Consider the following 12,302-nt stretch of genomic DNA (forward strand, 5'->3'; position numbering starts at 1 on the left):
CCCAAAAATAAATATACTATCATTATTTTACTCACCCCTCAACTTGTATGACATTTGACTTCTATAGCATTTTTCATATGGAAGTCAATGGGATCCATCAACTGTTTGGTTACCAACATTCTTCAAAATACCTCCTTTTGTGTTCAGCAGAAGAAAGAAATTCATACAGGTTTGGAACAACTTGAGGGTGAGTAAATGATGTCATAATTTTCATTTTTGGGTTAACTATATTTCAGCCATTAAGTTGAAATTAAATGTGCTTTTCAACATGGAGATGACATGACAAAATAATTTGACAAAGTTTAGATCCAGTATAGGTGTTTTACCACAACAACTATTATATGGGTCTTTTGAACTTCATCACATTGAAAGGAGAGCAAAAGCTAAAATAATCCTGAAATTGTTGAGTATGGATAGACAAAATAAGACAGAATTTAGAAATATACAAAATATATATACTAAAGATATCTATATTATACTATATTATTATTATTAATAATAGCTAATTTATTACAAAAAATACCATGCTTTTTGTTCATTGTTTCTGAGGCCAAATAATGAAAAGTACAATAATTATTTCACCTGATGCAAAAATATAGCAAAGGTTACGGTTACAGCCTTTAATATACATTTTTGAAAATGTTTTAATATATTTTTATGGTTTGACTTACACCATCACTTTAAAAGCTTACAAAAACCCTGCTGGCTACGCAACGAAAGTTTACGCCTATTTCCGCCATTTTGGCCAATCACAGGCTGATCTATTTCCCTTATATGGAATTGAACCCGCCTCGCTTTGTTGCTTTACCCAATGAAAAAGACGCCAGAATTTGATTGGCTGTTGTTTATAGTGATACAATAACAGTATCAAAAAACGCTAGTGAGTGACCATTTGTTGAGACCGTGAGTGAAAGCGGTTACACGCCTACACAGAAAAAAACATTCATTAATACTTTGCAGTCAGATATTAAATATTAATCTGCCGTGGATTGTTCACCCCGCGATCCCCTCCGCAGGATTCGGTTGCCTCCTCGGTGTTTTTAAGCGAAAGGATGAAGTAGTTTCTGTGGCTCCGGAGCTGATCGACAACTAACGTTACAGTATGCGGCTTACAGGGAATATATGACAATCTATTCTGCAAGGACATTCACTCATAGTCTGATACAGAAATGGTATCACGGACCATTTTGTCGGTCTCTGGATCTTTTTCAAACCACCTGAATTTTCATACTTGAGCAGGACTGTGGTTTTGGCACATTAATATGCAAGCTCGAGACGCAACATGTCTTTGTGCATGAATGCTGGGCAGTCATAACTGATCTGGGTAATAACAAGGGGAAACTCCCCCTCGGAAGACTTCTGAACAATGACCGGACCAAGCGCCACCAGCAGCGGCGGCTCAACGACCAAGATCAACAGACACGGCCGGTCCAAAAGCACCAGTACCTACTGTCACACTTCGGGTACCGCTGCTGAATCCGCCTCGTCCACTGCAGCGAACAACACCGGCAGGTCGTCCGGTGAGGAGGACGAGAAAGACGGCGGGGTTCCTTTTTTCGTGAACAGGACGGGCTTTCCCATAGACGGTGTCACTTGGGAAAGAATGTGGTCGCACGTCACCAGAGTTCATCCTGATGGACAAGAGATGGTGGAAAGAATACGAAATGCAACACACATCCCAAAAGTAAGTTGAAAGTGTGTTTCAATACCTAAACATGTTTGGATGTTAGGAAGCTCATCTATATGATCTTGGTGTCCCAAAGTACAAAAAAAAAAAAAAAAATGCTGATATAAATGAGGCGACTCATTCAACAATGGCCAAAAATGCTTTCTTGGTTGGCAAGTTAGTTTTGAGTGTTGGTTGCCTGATCTGCCGGCGAGTTGATTTTGCCTGTTTAAAATTCATTTTAAATGGAGCTTGGTCTGGTGATAGCCAGACAACAGTGTTGGGTAAGTTACTCTGAAAAAGTAATTAATTAGCTACTGATTACATCTTCAATAGTTTAATTAGATTACTGTACAAATTACTCTCTCCAAAATGTATTTAACAGCCTACTTTCTAAATCATATATCAACCTCGACTAGTTAAGGATATAAATAAAATGGCTCTTTTAATTAATTCAAATAAATAATATAAAACTACATAAATTATTATTGTTAACTGACCAAAGCATTACCTATTATAAATGTGAGAATGATACATAAAAGCATGCATTTTGAAGTTAGACTTTAAATGTTAATGCCACTATTTGTATACAATTGTTCTAGTCTATACACTGTATTGAGTTCAATTACATCAGAACTCATTAAATAACAGGAAAAATAAGAGTAATATCTTACTTTACTTTTTCCAAGGGAAAAGTAATTCAATTACAGTAACTAATTACTTAGTAATTAGTACACCAACACTGGTTTTGAGTAACAACCACAGTATGTTTGTTAAAAAGTGTTCAAATGGACAATCGTCATATGTATTACTGTGTTTTTACATAGTAAATGAGGCCTAACACATTTTTACCTATAAATGTTAGTTTTCATAGGTAGTTTATTGCCAGAGTACCTTTTAATATGATTTTCGTTCAAAAGTTTGGGGTCAGTTTGGCTTTTTAAAAGAAATTACTACTTTTATTTTGCAAATAAACACTCAATTGATCATAAGTGACAGTAATAGCATTTAAAATGTTACAGAAGATTGCTATTTCAAATAAATGCTTCTCTTTTGAATGTTCATTAAAAAGTCCTGGAAAGTTCCCACAAAAATATTACCCTAACGTCAACATTGATAATAAATGTTTCTTAAGCTCCAAATCAGCATTTTAGAATGATTTCTGAAGGATGAGACACTAAAGTTTGTAGTAATGGCTCATGTATCACATTAATAAATTGAAATAAAATGTAAACATTATTACTGTTTTTGCTGTACCAAATAAATGCAGCCTTGGTGAGCATATGAGGCTTCTTTCAAAAACATTAAACATTTTACTGTACTTTTGAAAAGTAGTGTATGCATATAGAAATGTTGGTAATCTTTTGGTAAAACCTCCAAATTGGTCTACATGAAGTCTTATTTACAGGAATAGTGTTTATATATAAATAGCCTACGAACTGCCATGCATGTGACCCAGTTTTCAAGCAGAGGAAGTATAGGCTATGTGACATGTGAGAAGATTTACTCATCCATGTGTTCTCTAACACTGCTACATTGTCCCTTGTCATACTGTAATTGAATTAAAAACCAGGCAAAGGAGAGATCCGATCCACAATAATGCAGAAACATTCCTATGTTAATGCACATTATATGAGGAATGATGCCATGTGATGTTTTAGGACTTTCATTGGGATTAAGAATGCTGTCATGACCCTTTATCACAACGTTTCTCTAACCTCCAAACATAAACCAATCAGGCCTTATCAGGCTTCATAGAGCATGCAAATGAAGGGCCTTGGAGGGGATAAAGTGAGTCTTAATCACAGACTGAGTAATCCTCAGTGCCCAGCCGGACAGTATTCGCAGGGTCAAAATGTGTTTATAGTGGCTCTTTTGTTTTTGTTAACACCATTGTGCATTCCTACAGGCTCATATGTGCTGATGCGTGCATAACAAAGGCTCCTGATTGGCCAAAAGCATTGAGTCAGATCCCCAGATGTTAAATTGATTTATTAAGGGGCTTTCCCCACCAGCAAGTGTTGAACAGGTGCGTGGAGTGAATTCGACAGATCAGTCAGATTAGGAGTCACCCGAACGACAGCGACATGAGCCAGACATTCCTGTTAGATTCATTAAATGGAGTGGCAGTCCATGGGGAAAGTCCTAGCTGTGAACCCATAAATTACTGTATTGATAAAGAAGCAAAAAATCAAACCAGTGATAACCTTGGATCCGAGGACACTGCAGTTATTATGTAAATTAAGCACATACCGGTACAGCGGTGTCAATGTTGATGCAGTTAAACAATGTTTGAAAGCTAAAAAGAGATTTTTGAGAGTCTATTATTTATCATTATCATTTATCATCTTTAAAATCATCTTTTGGCTTTGTTAGTTTGATATAATCCATTTGCTGGAGTGCTATTAGGAATAATCTGCGTAATTCCCACTGATCTATATGGATCAGTGGTAATTCCTGTTATTTTGTATTACAGTTTCCACAAAAATATTAAGCACAACTGTTTTCAACATTGATAATAATGATCATCATTTGTTATCAGAATATTTCTGAAGGATTATGTGACACTGAAGACTGGAGGAATGGCTGTTGGAATAAATCATAGACATAGATTACATTTTTTAAATATTAAAAGCGAAAACAAATGTTATAATATAAAGTAAATGCAGCCTTGATGAGGCTTCTTTCAAAAACATTTCAAACGATTACCTACATTTCTGTATGCATAGTACCTTTTAATAAAAAATCTTTTGGATTTGGTTATTGATATAATCCATTCGCTAGAATGTTACTAAGGATAAATTGCATAATTTCAGTTGTTTTGTCTAGTAGCTAGACCTTTATGGGAAACAAAACAATCTTTGAGTCATAGAAACTACTTAAAATGTTTTGTTGTAAAATTGTTTGATCAGATTGTGGTTGAACTCTGGTGAGTCCACACATCTGTTCTTACAGATGGACAAATGTTCTCGGTGGTTTATATCATCACCTACAGCAAGTGAGTTTCGAGTTTCTGTCCAGTCCCACGGGTGGGATGGGGTCAGCTAACGGCCCTGTGAGTGTGGATTGTGGCCTATTTATTTCTGTTGACCTCCTTTCAGGGTAGAAGAGACCCAGTTGAGCCAGTGGAACCTCTCTTCGAGAATTCAGATGGTCAGAATCAATATTCAGAATGGCATTTGTATTTAGAGACACTTTTTGGGAATGTAAATGAACTGATGCCATCACTGTGGTAAGATAATTTCAAGCAGTGCTTCTCAACTGTGTGCTGGTCTTGATAACACAGGAAATTAATGCTAAATGTACACTATGATTTTTACTCCCGATTTACACCATGTTTTATTAGTGTTTGTGCGTCAATACTTAACATTCTGGACAAGATCACTATGTTTTTTTAAAGGCACAATATGTAATTTTTGCCAATAGATGTTGCTTATTAAAAAAGAAATAAAGGTAAAGCTTGATGATATCCGGATTTCACGGAATCATGGGAGTTGTTGTCTTCACTTCTATATTAAAGGAAAATAATCTGACAGGACTCATTTATGGATGAGGGACTGTATTAAAGAATTATTAATGTTACTGTTGTCTGAAAATTATGAAGCTGAAGCTTGTATGAAAGTTAAGTTATAATGCTACCTCTGTGCATTCACTCTGTGGCTACTATGAGACACTTGTTTCACACTTTAGTAAGCTAGATCGATATTAGGCATGGTAAAACATGGTACTCGGGGTAAATCAAAAAAGCAAGATTTAAACAATTAGAGTAAGTGTATTGAGCTATATAACAATAATACGTTTTCTGTTGATAAATTTATCCAAACAGCTGCTCACCTGTCTAACAAAACACTTAATATATTGATGTTTCCATGGTTTCTACAAAATAAAACAAGAAATCGAGGGTATGCTGTCTGTGTCCTGGTTAAAATTGCTTATTTCTCTGGATTTAAACTTTCTTGGAAACATTTAGGATAATGTAAGTACACAAATGTATGAATACCGGTATACAAAATATATAACATTGTTCTAGTAGTGAAACAAGCCTCTTATGCTTGTCAGTACTGTGTTTATTTGATAACAAATACAGTAAAAATGTAAGTCTTTATTGATTTTAAATATAGCATTAACTCAAAAAATTTGAATGGTAGTGTAAATAAATAATAAAAATGCAACCAATATGATCTTGCATAGTTAGGAAAGTAAAATTAATATTTCAAATCAAGTAAGGATGCTTCCTATAACATTTGTTGTTGACATAAGTGTGTGTGTGTGTCCAAATAAATGTATTTTTTGTACAAATTAGTTTGGTAGAGGGCACATATAATAAAATAAACATAACTTAAGGAAGTTAAGCAAATTATTTTAAAGATATTTGACTTTTATAGTTGAGAAAATGTTAGTCTGACAAATGTCTTCGACTTGTCAGTGAGTCAGTCAAAAACACAATTTTAATAAGGCTGTAAGTTCTTACGACGTTTGTCACACCTCAGGTTTCTAAACACCTCTATATTTAAGCTGAGAAAGAAGGTGTGTGTTTGCAGGCAGCACGTCTGTCTTAAAAAAGATACTCAGAACTACAGCATTTTTTTTCTGCTATCATAATACTGGTGCAGATTTAGACAAAAAAACAACAACTGAGCATACAGCAGACAGAGCATTGAAAATTATTACCTAAAACAAAAAGTTCACAATTGCCAAGCCAACATTTGACTGATAAGTTTCTTTAAGACAAGTCATTTCACTCTGAGGCCATCTTTGAAACAGCTCTCGGCTTCTATCTCTTTCAATGGGATCATCAAATTCTCTAAAACTGTTCGCCAAGCTTATTATTAAATTATATATTTGAAATCAGCAATGAAATTTGACAACAACTGTCTCATACATTTTGTTTCTAAATGCTCGAATCATAACAAAAGCGTGGACAAGGCAAATACGGATGCGCAGTCCTAACATTCATCGGCAGAAAACAATGACTTTACCAATCAACGATTGGCTCTTTCATTTAGAAGGCGGGGCTTAATCACCATATTTGGTGTTGCACTTTCTCCCTTCCATTCAAGTAATTGGAGTGCACCGTCTTCCTATAAAATCTTTGAATGATATCCATGAAATAAACAAGTTTTAAACCATCAGAAAAAAATGTACAAAAGCTTGCACTAGACGGTACGATTTAGGTACTTATAGGTACATTTTTGGTACCAATATGTACTTTTGAGTTACTAATATGCAATCTCTCAGTTTAAAGGGGTACCACCCAAGTGACCGCTTTTGTACTTTTATTTCTATAAATGCGTCTTGGATACACAATTTCAGCAGTTTTACCATGAATACAGACTATGTTACCATATCACTAGTGATCGACCGATATTGATTTTTTTATAACCGATACCGATACCGATTATTTGGATGTTTATGTGCCGATAACCCGATATATAGAACCGATCTTTATTTATTGTGTTATTTCTGTTTTTTTACAATTACAGCAACAGCACTGAACTGCGCTTTTTAAACACTGTAATTTTTGCGGTTTCACTCCCTTACATACAGAACAAAAGACATCTACATCAATAAATAGTCTGGAAAAATTTGCTTTTTTTTAAATACAGCACAGTCCTTTTAACAGTAATGCTGTTTCAACTATTTATTCATAAATGCAGCCATATTAACAACAGGCAAAATACATATATAAAGTCTAATATTTTCAAATGGAGTACATAATTGAGAGTTGAGTCTATCAAATCCCCATAACTATGAGCATAAATATAAGCATTCATTTTTTTTAAACTACGTAGTTTTAAAAGGTTTATGTGTTTAATAGACTAAAGATTGAATATTCTCTGGAATTGTAAAAGCTATGATGTATTCGGGGGTTTGTTTCTTTTTCTTATCTCATCTAGTACGGTATCAAAATGAATGTTTCTGTATGTCTATGAAATTCTGACGACAGCGCTGTTTTCATCTCTGCGTTTAACTTACACATCTCGCGGAGATAGGCCTAATAATACATTTTAACGGAGCTGTAATTAATTAGATATTTATTATATAAATGTTATATAGCAGACGTTAATATAGCTAGGAGTTTTAAACGAGTCGGTCTTGCATACGGTGACTATCCTATGCTGGAGCAGCAACTCCGTGAGAGAATGCGACAGGGCATAAACAACACAGAGAGAGAAATAAGTTTAGCGCTTTCCAACATGCTCTCATTCATGGTGGCCTAATAATTCATTTTCACGGAGCTGTAATTAATAAGATGTTTATTATATAAACGTTATATAGCAGACGTTAATATAATTTAAGGAGTTTTAAACGAGACGGTCTTGTTTAGCCTACATAGCCTACGGTAACGTTAGCATATATGCTGGAGCAACAACTTGTTGAGTGAACGGCTGAATGCAACTGAGCATAAACACACAGAAAGAAAGAAATTCGGTGCTTTTACTTCCAACATGCTCTCATTCATGGCTGTTTTGTTTCATTCATGTGAAGTTACGTCTTTATTGTGACATAACTGATTACTTGACGACTCTGTCAGTGAGTCGTCTCTACAGCCAATAAAAATCTGACTTCGTGAAACAGACTCTCTTTAAAGGTAGGGTTGACAATTTCGGACAGGCTAGCAATAGCAACCTTGTCTCAACCCCTCAGAGGGCTCTTCAAAGCCCCGCCACCTCCAAAAAACATGAACGCAATGTACACAGCAGCATCACAACACAAGAGACAGAGTTAAATTCCTTTCTCTATGCACATAACATTAAAATAATAATGAACATAAACAACCTAAAGAGGTATGAAAACACTTTGTTGACAGGCAGGTAGGACCACATGCAATGATTGGACATTTTTTGGTCCTGTGACTTCCACAGACAGAAGATATATGTTTTATATTAAGACCACTTCTATTGTTGACTGCTATCAGGATGGGAAGAGAGGTGTTTATAAAACAAATTGCCTACCATATCTTTAACCACATGTTGCTATATTAGCCTAATATTAAAGGCTAAAAAGCCTATGACTGTGGTTCTAATTAATAGTTCTATTTCATCATTAAAATCCATTTTTCTGTGGCACCAGCCCTGCAGAGTACATTGCATTTATGTTTCTTTATCATGCATTCAAAAGCTTCAAAAGTCAGCACAGACAAGACTTAACTTCCCTGCCTTTCTAACGTCCCACATTCTCTCGCTCTGTGCATTTAGATAAAGAGGAAACGGGAGATGATTCTCTTTCTCATTTCCTCCTGTGACCCAGTAGCTCTTGTCTCCTCAGCTGTCCTGCAACATGTGTTTAATTCTGCCTGCATTTTTGTGTGAAGCTTTAGATTGATGCTGTTAATATGCTGTAGTAAAGAGCATGTTTCAGTTAGAGGACAGCCCTTTTTTTCTAGTTTTCATTTATTGCTTCTTTTCGTCTTCTGAATGGAGGCTTGTGTGCGAGAGGACGAGCTTTGTTCATCGCTAATTCTCTTCGCTGCCCTTTTGCAGTTAGAAGTGTCATTGTAAGGTTGCAATGATCAATGAGGCACTGTTTCTATGGATGACATTGAAAGACATCAGAATCCGATTGACGAACCTCCTTTTGGTTACAAGACTAGAAAGGGTTTGCCAACTTAAGCTGGATAAAAATAAGTGACTCCTTCCATTAAAAAAAAAAAAACATTTTTATTCTGCATTCCTTCCCCTACTGCCAAGTGTAGTGTCAGTATTACAGCAACAACTAGTAAGGTAGACTTTTTCCCACACTTAAGAAATATGTGTGGTGCTTAATATTTTTATGGAAAAATCATCAACAAAATGAGTGGATGAATCGGGGGTTTGGGTTATGGGGGGGGGGTAAATTTTTTATTATTATTATTAATTTTTTTTACAAAAAAAAGGTATACTTAAGAACAAGTTCTTATTTTCAACAACAGCTTTGCAGGATAATTAAATCTCCTGAAAGACATACACACCTATTCTGCAGTACACATTTTGTAACATTCTGTAATAAAAACACTCCTTTAGTAGTTTTTTTAAAATGCTGATATACATAATTTCAATTTCAGTAACTTTTGTACTAAATTCCAGTCATCAGGAGCAGCACAACAAAAAGCTAACCGGCCATAAGCAGTTTTCTTTTTTGGGATAGTTAAAAGAATATGATGAGATTTATGTATACTAATACAAGGAAAAAGCAATTCTTGAAGATATGTTGGTAATAAACAGGACTTTATAAATAAAAACACACCAGTGTATTTCCCGTCTGATGTGTAATGATGTACAATTTAAAAGGGAATAAATCTCGCAATGGTGTGTCCTGTAAGGTGCATTGGTAATAAATTGAATGGCTGTATGGTACAATACATCTAATTGTTCAAGTCATTTTATGAGCATTTCTATAAACTATGTGTCCATAGTCAAATAATGGTAAAACTGTAGTTTCAACAAGATATTTCTTGGATGATTGAGTGTTACGAACTTTTAAAGGTCTAGGGTCAGAACGTAATATTTAGATGTTAGTATTGCTGTAATGGAGCAGGCAGCAGAAAAGACCAGACACAGAAGTTGATAAGGCCATTTGATTTATTAATACTTAAAGGTCCCATTCTTCGCGTGTTTTTGAAGCTTTGATTATGTTTACAGTGTGCAATATAACATGATTTCATGTTTCACGTGTAAAAACGTGTAACCCCTCTGTTACACGGATTCTTTCCAAACCACATTATCTTTGTTTTTGTGCTATTCAAAACCAAATGTAAATCATGAGAAGCTTCTTGAATACTATTAAAACTATCCTGTATCCATTTTAAAACATCACTTGATGATCCTATTGAGTAAAGAATCGTGTCATCGGCATATAAATGAATAAAAGTTTTCTCACTGCTTGGGAGATATTATTTATATAAATTGAAAATATGGTAGAAGCCAACACAGAACCTTGAGAAACACCTTTGTTAATACTTAGGGACTTAAATAGTTCTTGATCAATTTTTACATGTTGTGATCTATTAAAAAGATAATTAGAAAACCATGATAGAGTTAACTTAGATGTCCCAATACTATGTAATCTGGATATTAGTATAGAATGATCAACTGTTTCAAAGGCTTTAGCCAGATCAATAAAAATAGCTGCAAATTGCTGTCTATCTAAAGCATTATAGATATCGTTTATAACTTTTACAGCTGCTGTGATGCAACTAAATGATGAAAGAAAACCAGATTGAGCATCAGAAATTATGCTAAATTCATCAAGGAACTCTATTAACTGCCTATTTATTTTTCCATTACCTTTGCAACATTCTCTCCATTGCCTATATGAATTTGGATCCATTTTATCACCATTATTATAAACGGGATACAATTGCAGTTTTCCAGGTTTTCGGTATCTCAGCTGTTGATATTTAATTAAAAATATATGTTAGAGGTTCAGCTATGATAGGTGCACCAACTTTAAAAAAGAACGGATCTAAGATATCGACACTAGCTGTTTTTTTGGGATTAGTTTTATATAATTCAAACAATACCTGTGATTTAGTAACTGGTTGTAAGGTAAAGCTAAAGGGTAACACTTTTTGTCCGTCTTATTTAAAAAAAAACATTATATTCTGTCAACATGATTTTCAAATAAATCACTTGTTCTAATAAAATGTTTGTTTAAAAAATCAGCTAATTTAGTTTTGTCTGTAACAATACTAGCTTTGTTTTTAAGCAAATTAGGCCCTTGTTATTGTTAGAAACGTATTCTCTAGGTCTTTTAAATTTTTCCAAAATAATCTTGAATTTGAGGTACTATTTGCAAATTGCTTATAATATTCCAATTTAGCTTTTTGGGCGGCTTGAGTACACAAATTACGATGTCGTCTAAAAGAAATCCAATCAGTCTCAGTAACGTTATTTTTGTAACATTATAAATGTCTGTCTCTTAAAATACTGTCGCTTTTGATCAATTTAATGCATCCGTGCTGAAATATTTGTTAAAAGAATATTCACTGAGCTTGTCAGAGTGCATTCAGGGATTGTCTTGTCTACGACAGATGCAAATCACTAATTCTCTCTCTGTTTTCACAGCACCCCGTGCCATCGGTTCCAAACTTTAAGCCATCGATGTCCGTGCCTGATTGGCTCCATGCCGTCCAGAATTACATGAGAAACCTGCAGTATCCTTTAACCTGCATATACCATTCATTCTGGGAAAGTTTGTCGGACGAATTCTAAAACTCTTGCTTCTGGATGCATTATGAATTCATTGGTACTCGTTCCTTTGGAGTGTCAGTTATGCTTTTTCGCTCCGTGTAATTTATTCAGTTTGCTTGAGTCCCTCAGAGTGCCTTTTTGGTTGGAATGTCAGAAACTTTAATGTGAAGTGATGTTAGCCATGGGTTTGCACACTGATCCTTAGGGTTTTGATAAAGCCTTAGTTTATAGTACTCTATGGTTTGGGCAGCCATTGCTAGATCACTTCAGCTCCTGCGCATATTATGTTCAGCATGTGTTCATATGTTCATCATGTCTACCAAATTGGCATCAGATGATGACTACAGTGAAACATTGCGATGGACGATGACATCGGGGGGTTGCGTTTGGGCATTAAGCTCTGCTTTTATCCTTTGGTTTTTAGATAAAACCACTAGAGCAGTGTTTCCCAACCGGGGTGCCGT

The 12,302-nt window shown here is 35.0% G+C and overlaps 1 protein-coding gene across 1 annotated transcript in view; it reads left to right on the plus strand.

Moving 5' to 3' along the window:
* Positions 1-866: 866 nt before the first annotated feature.
* vash2 (vasohibin 2) overlaps positions 867-12,302 on the plus strand; it is a 38,476-nt gene continuing 27,040 nt past the window's right edge. Inside the window, exons 1-2 of the mRNA XM_067418658.1 lie at positions 867-1,684; positions 11,713-11,801. Coding sequence (XP_067274759.1) covers positions 1,367-1,684; positions 11,713-11,801 — 407 coding nt within the window. The 5' untranslated portion in view covers positions 867-1,366. The remainder of the gene's footprint in view (positions 1,685-11,712; positions 11,802-12,302) is intronic.

This window comes from Pseudorasbora parva, chromosome 15 (genome assembly GCF_024679245.1).
Source record: "Pseudorasbora parva isolate DD20220531a chromosome 15, ASM2467924v1, whole genome shotgun sequence".
Taxonomy (NCBI): Eukaryota; Metazoa; Chordata; class Actinopteri; order Cypriniformes; family Gobionidae; genus Pseudorasbora; species Pseudorasbora parva.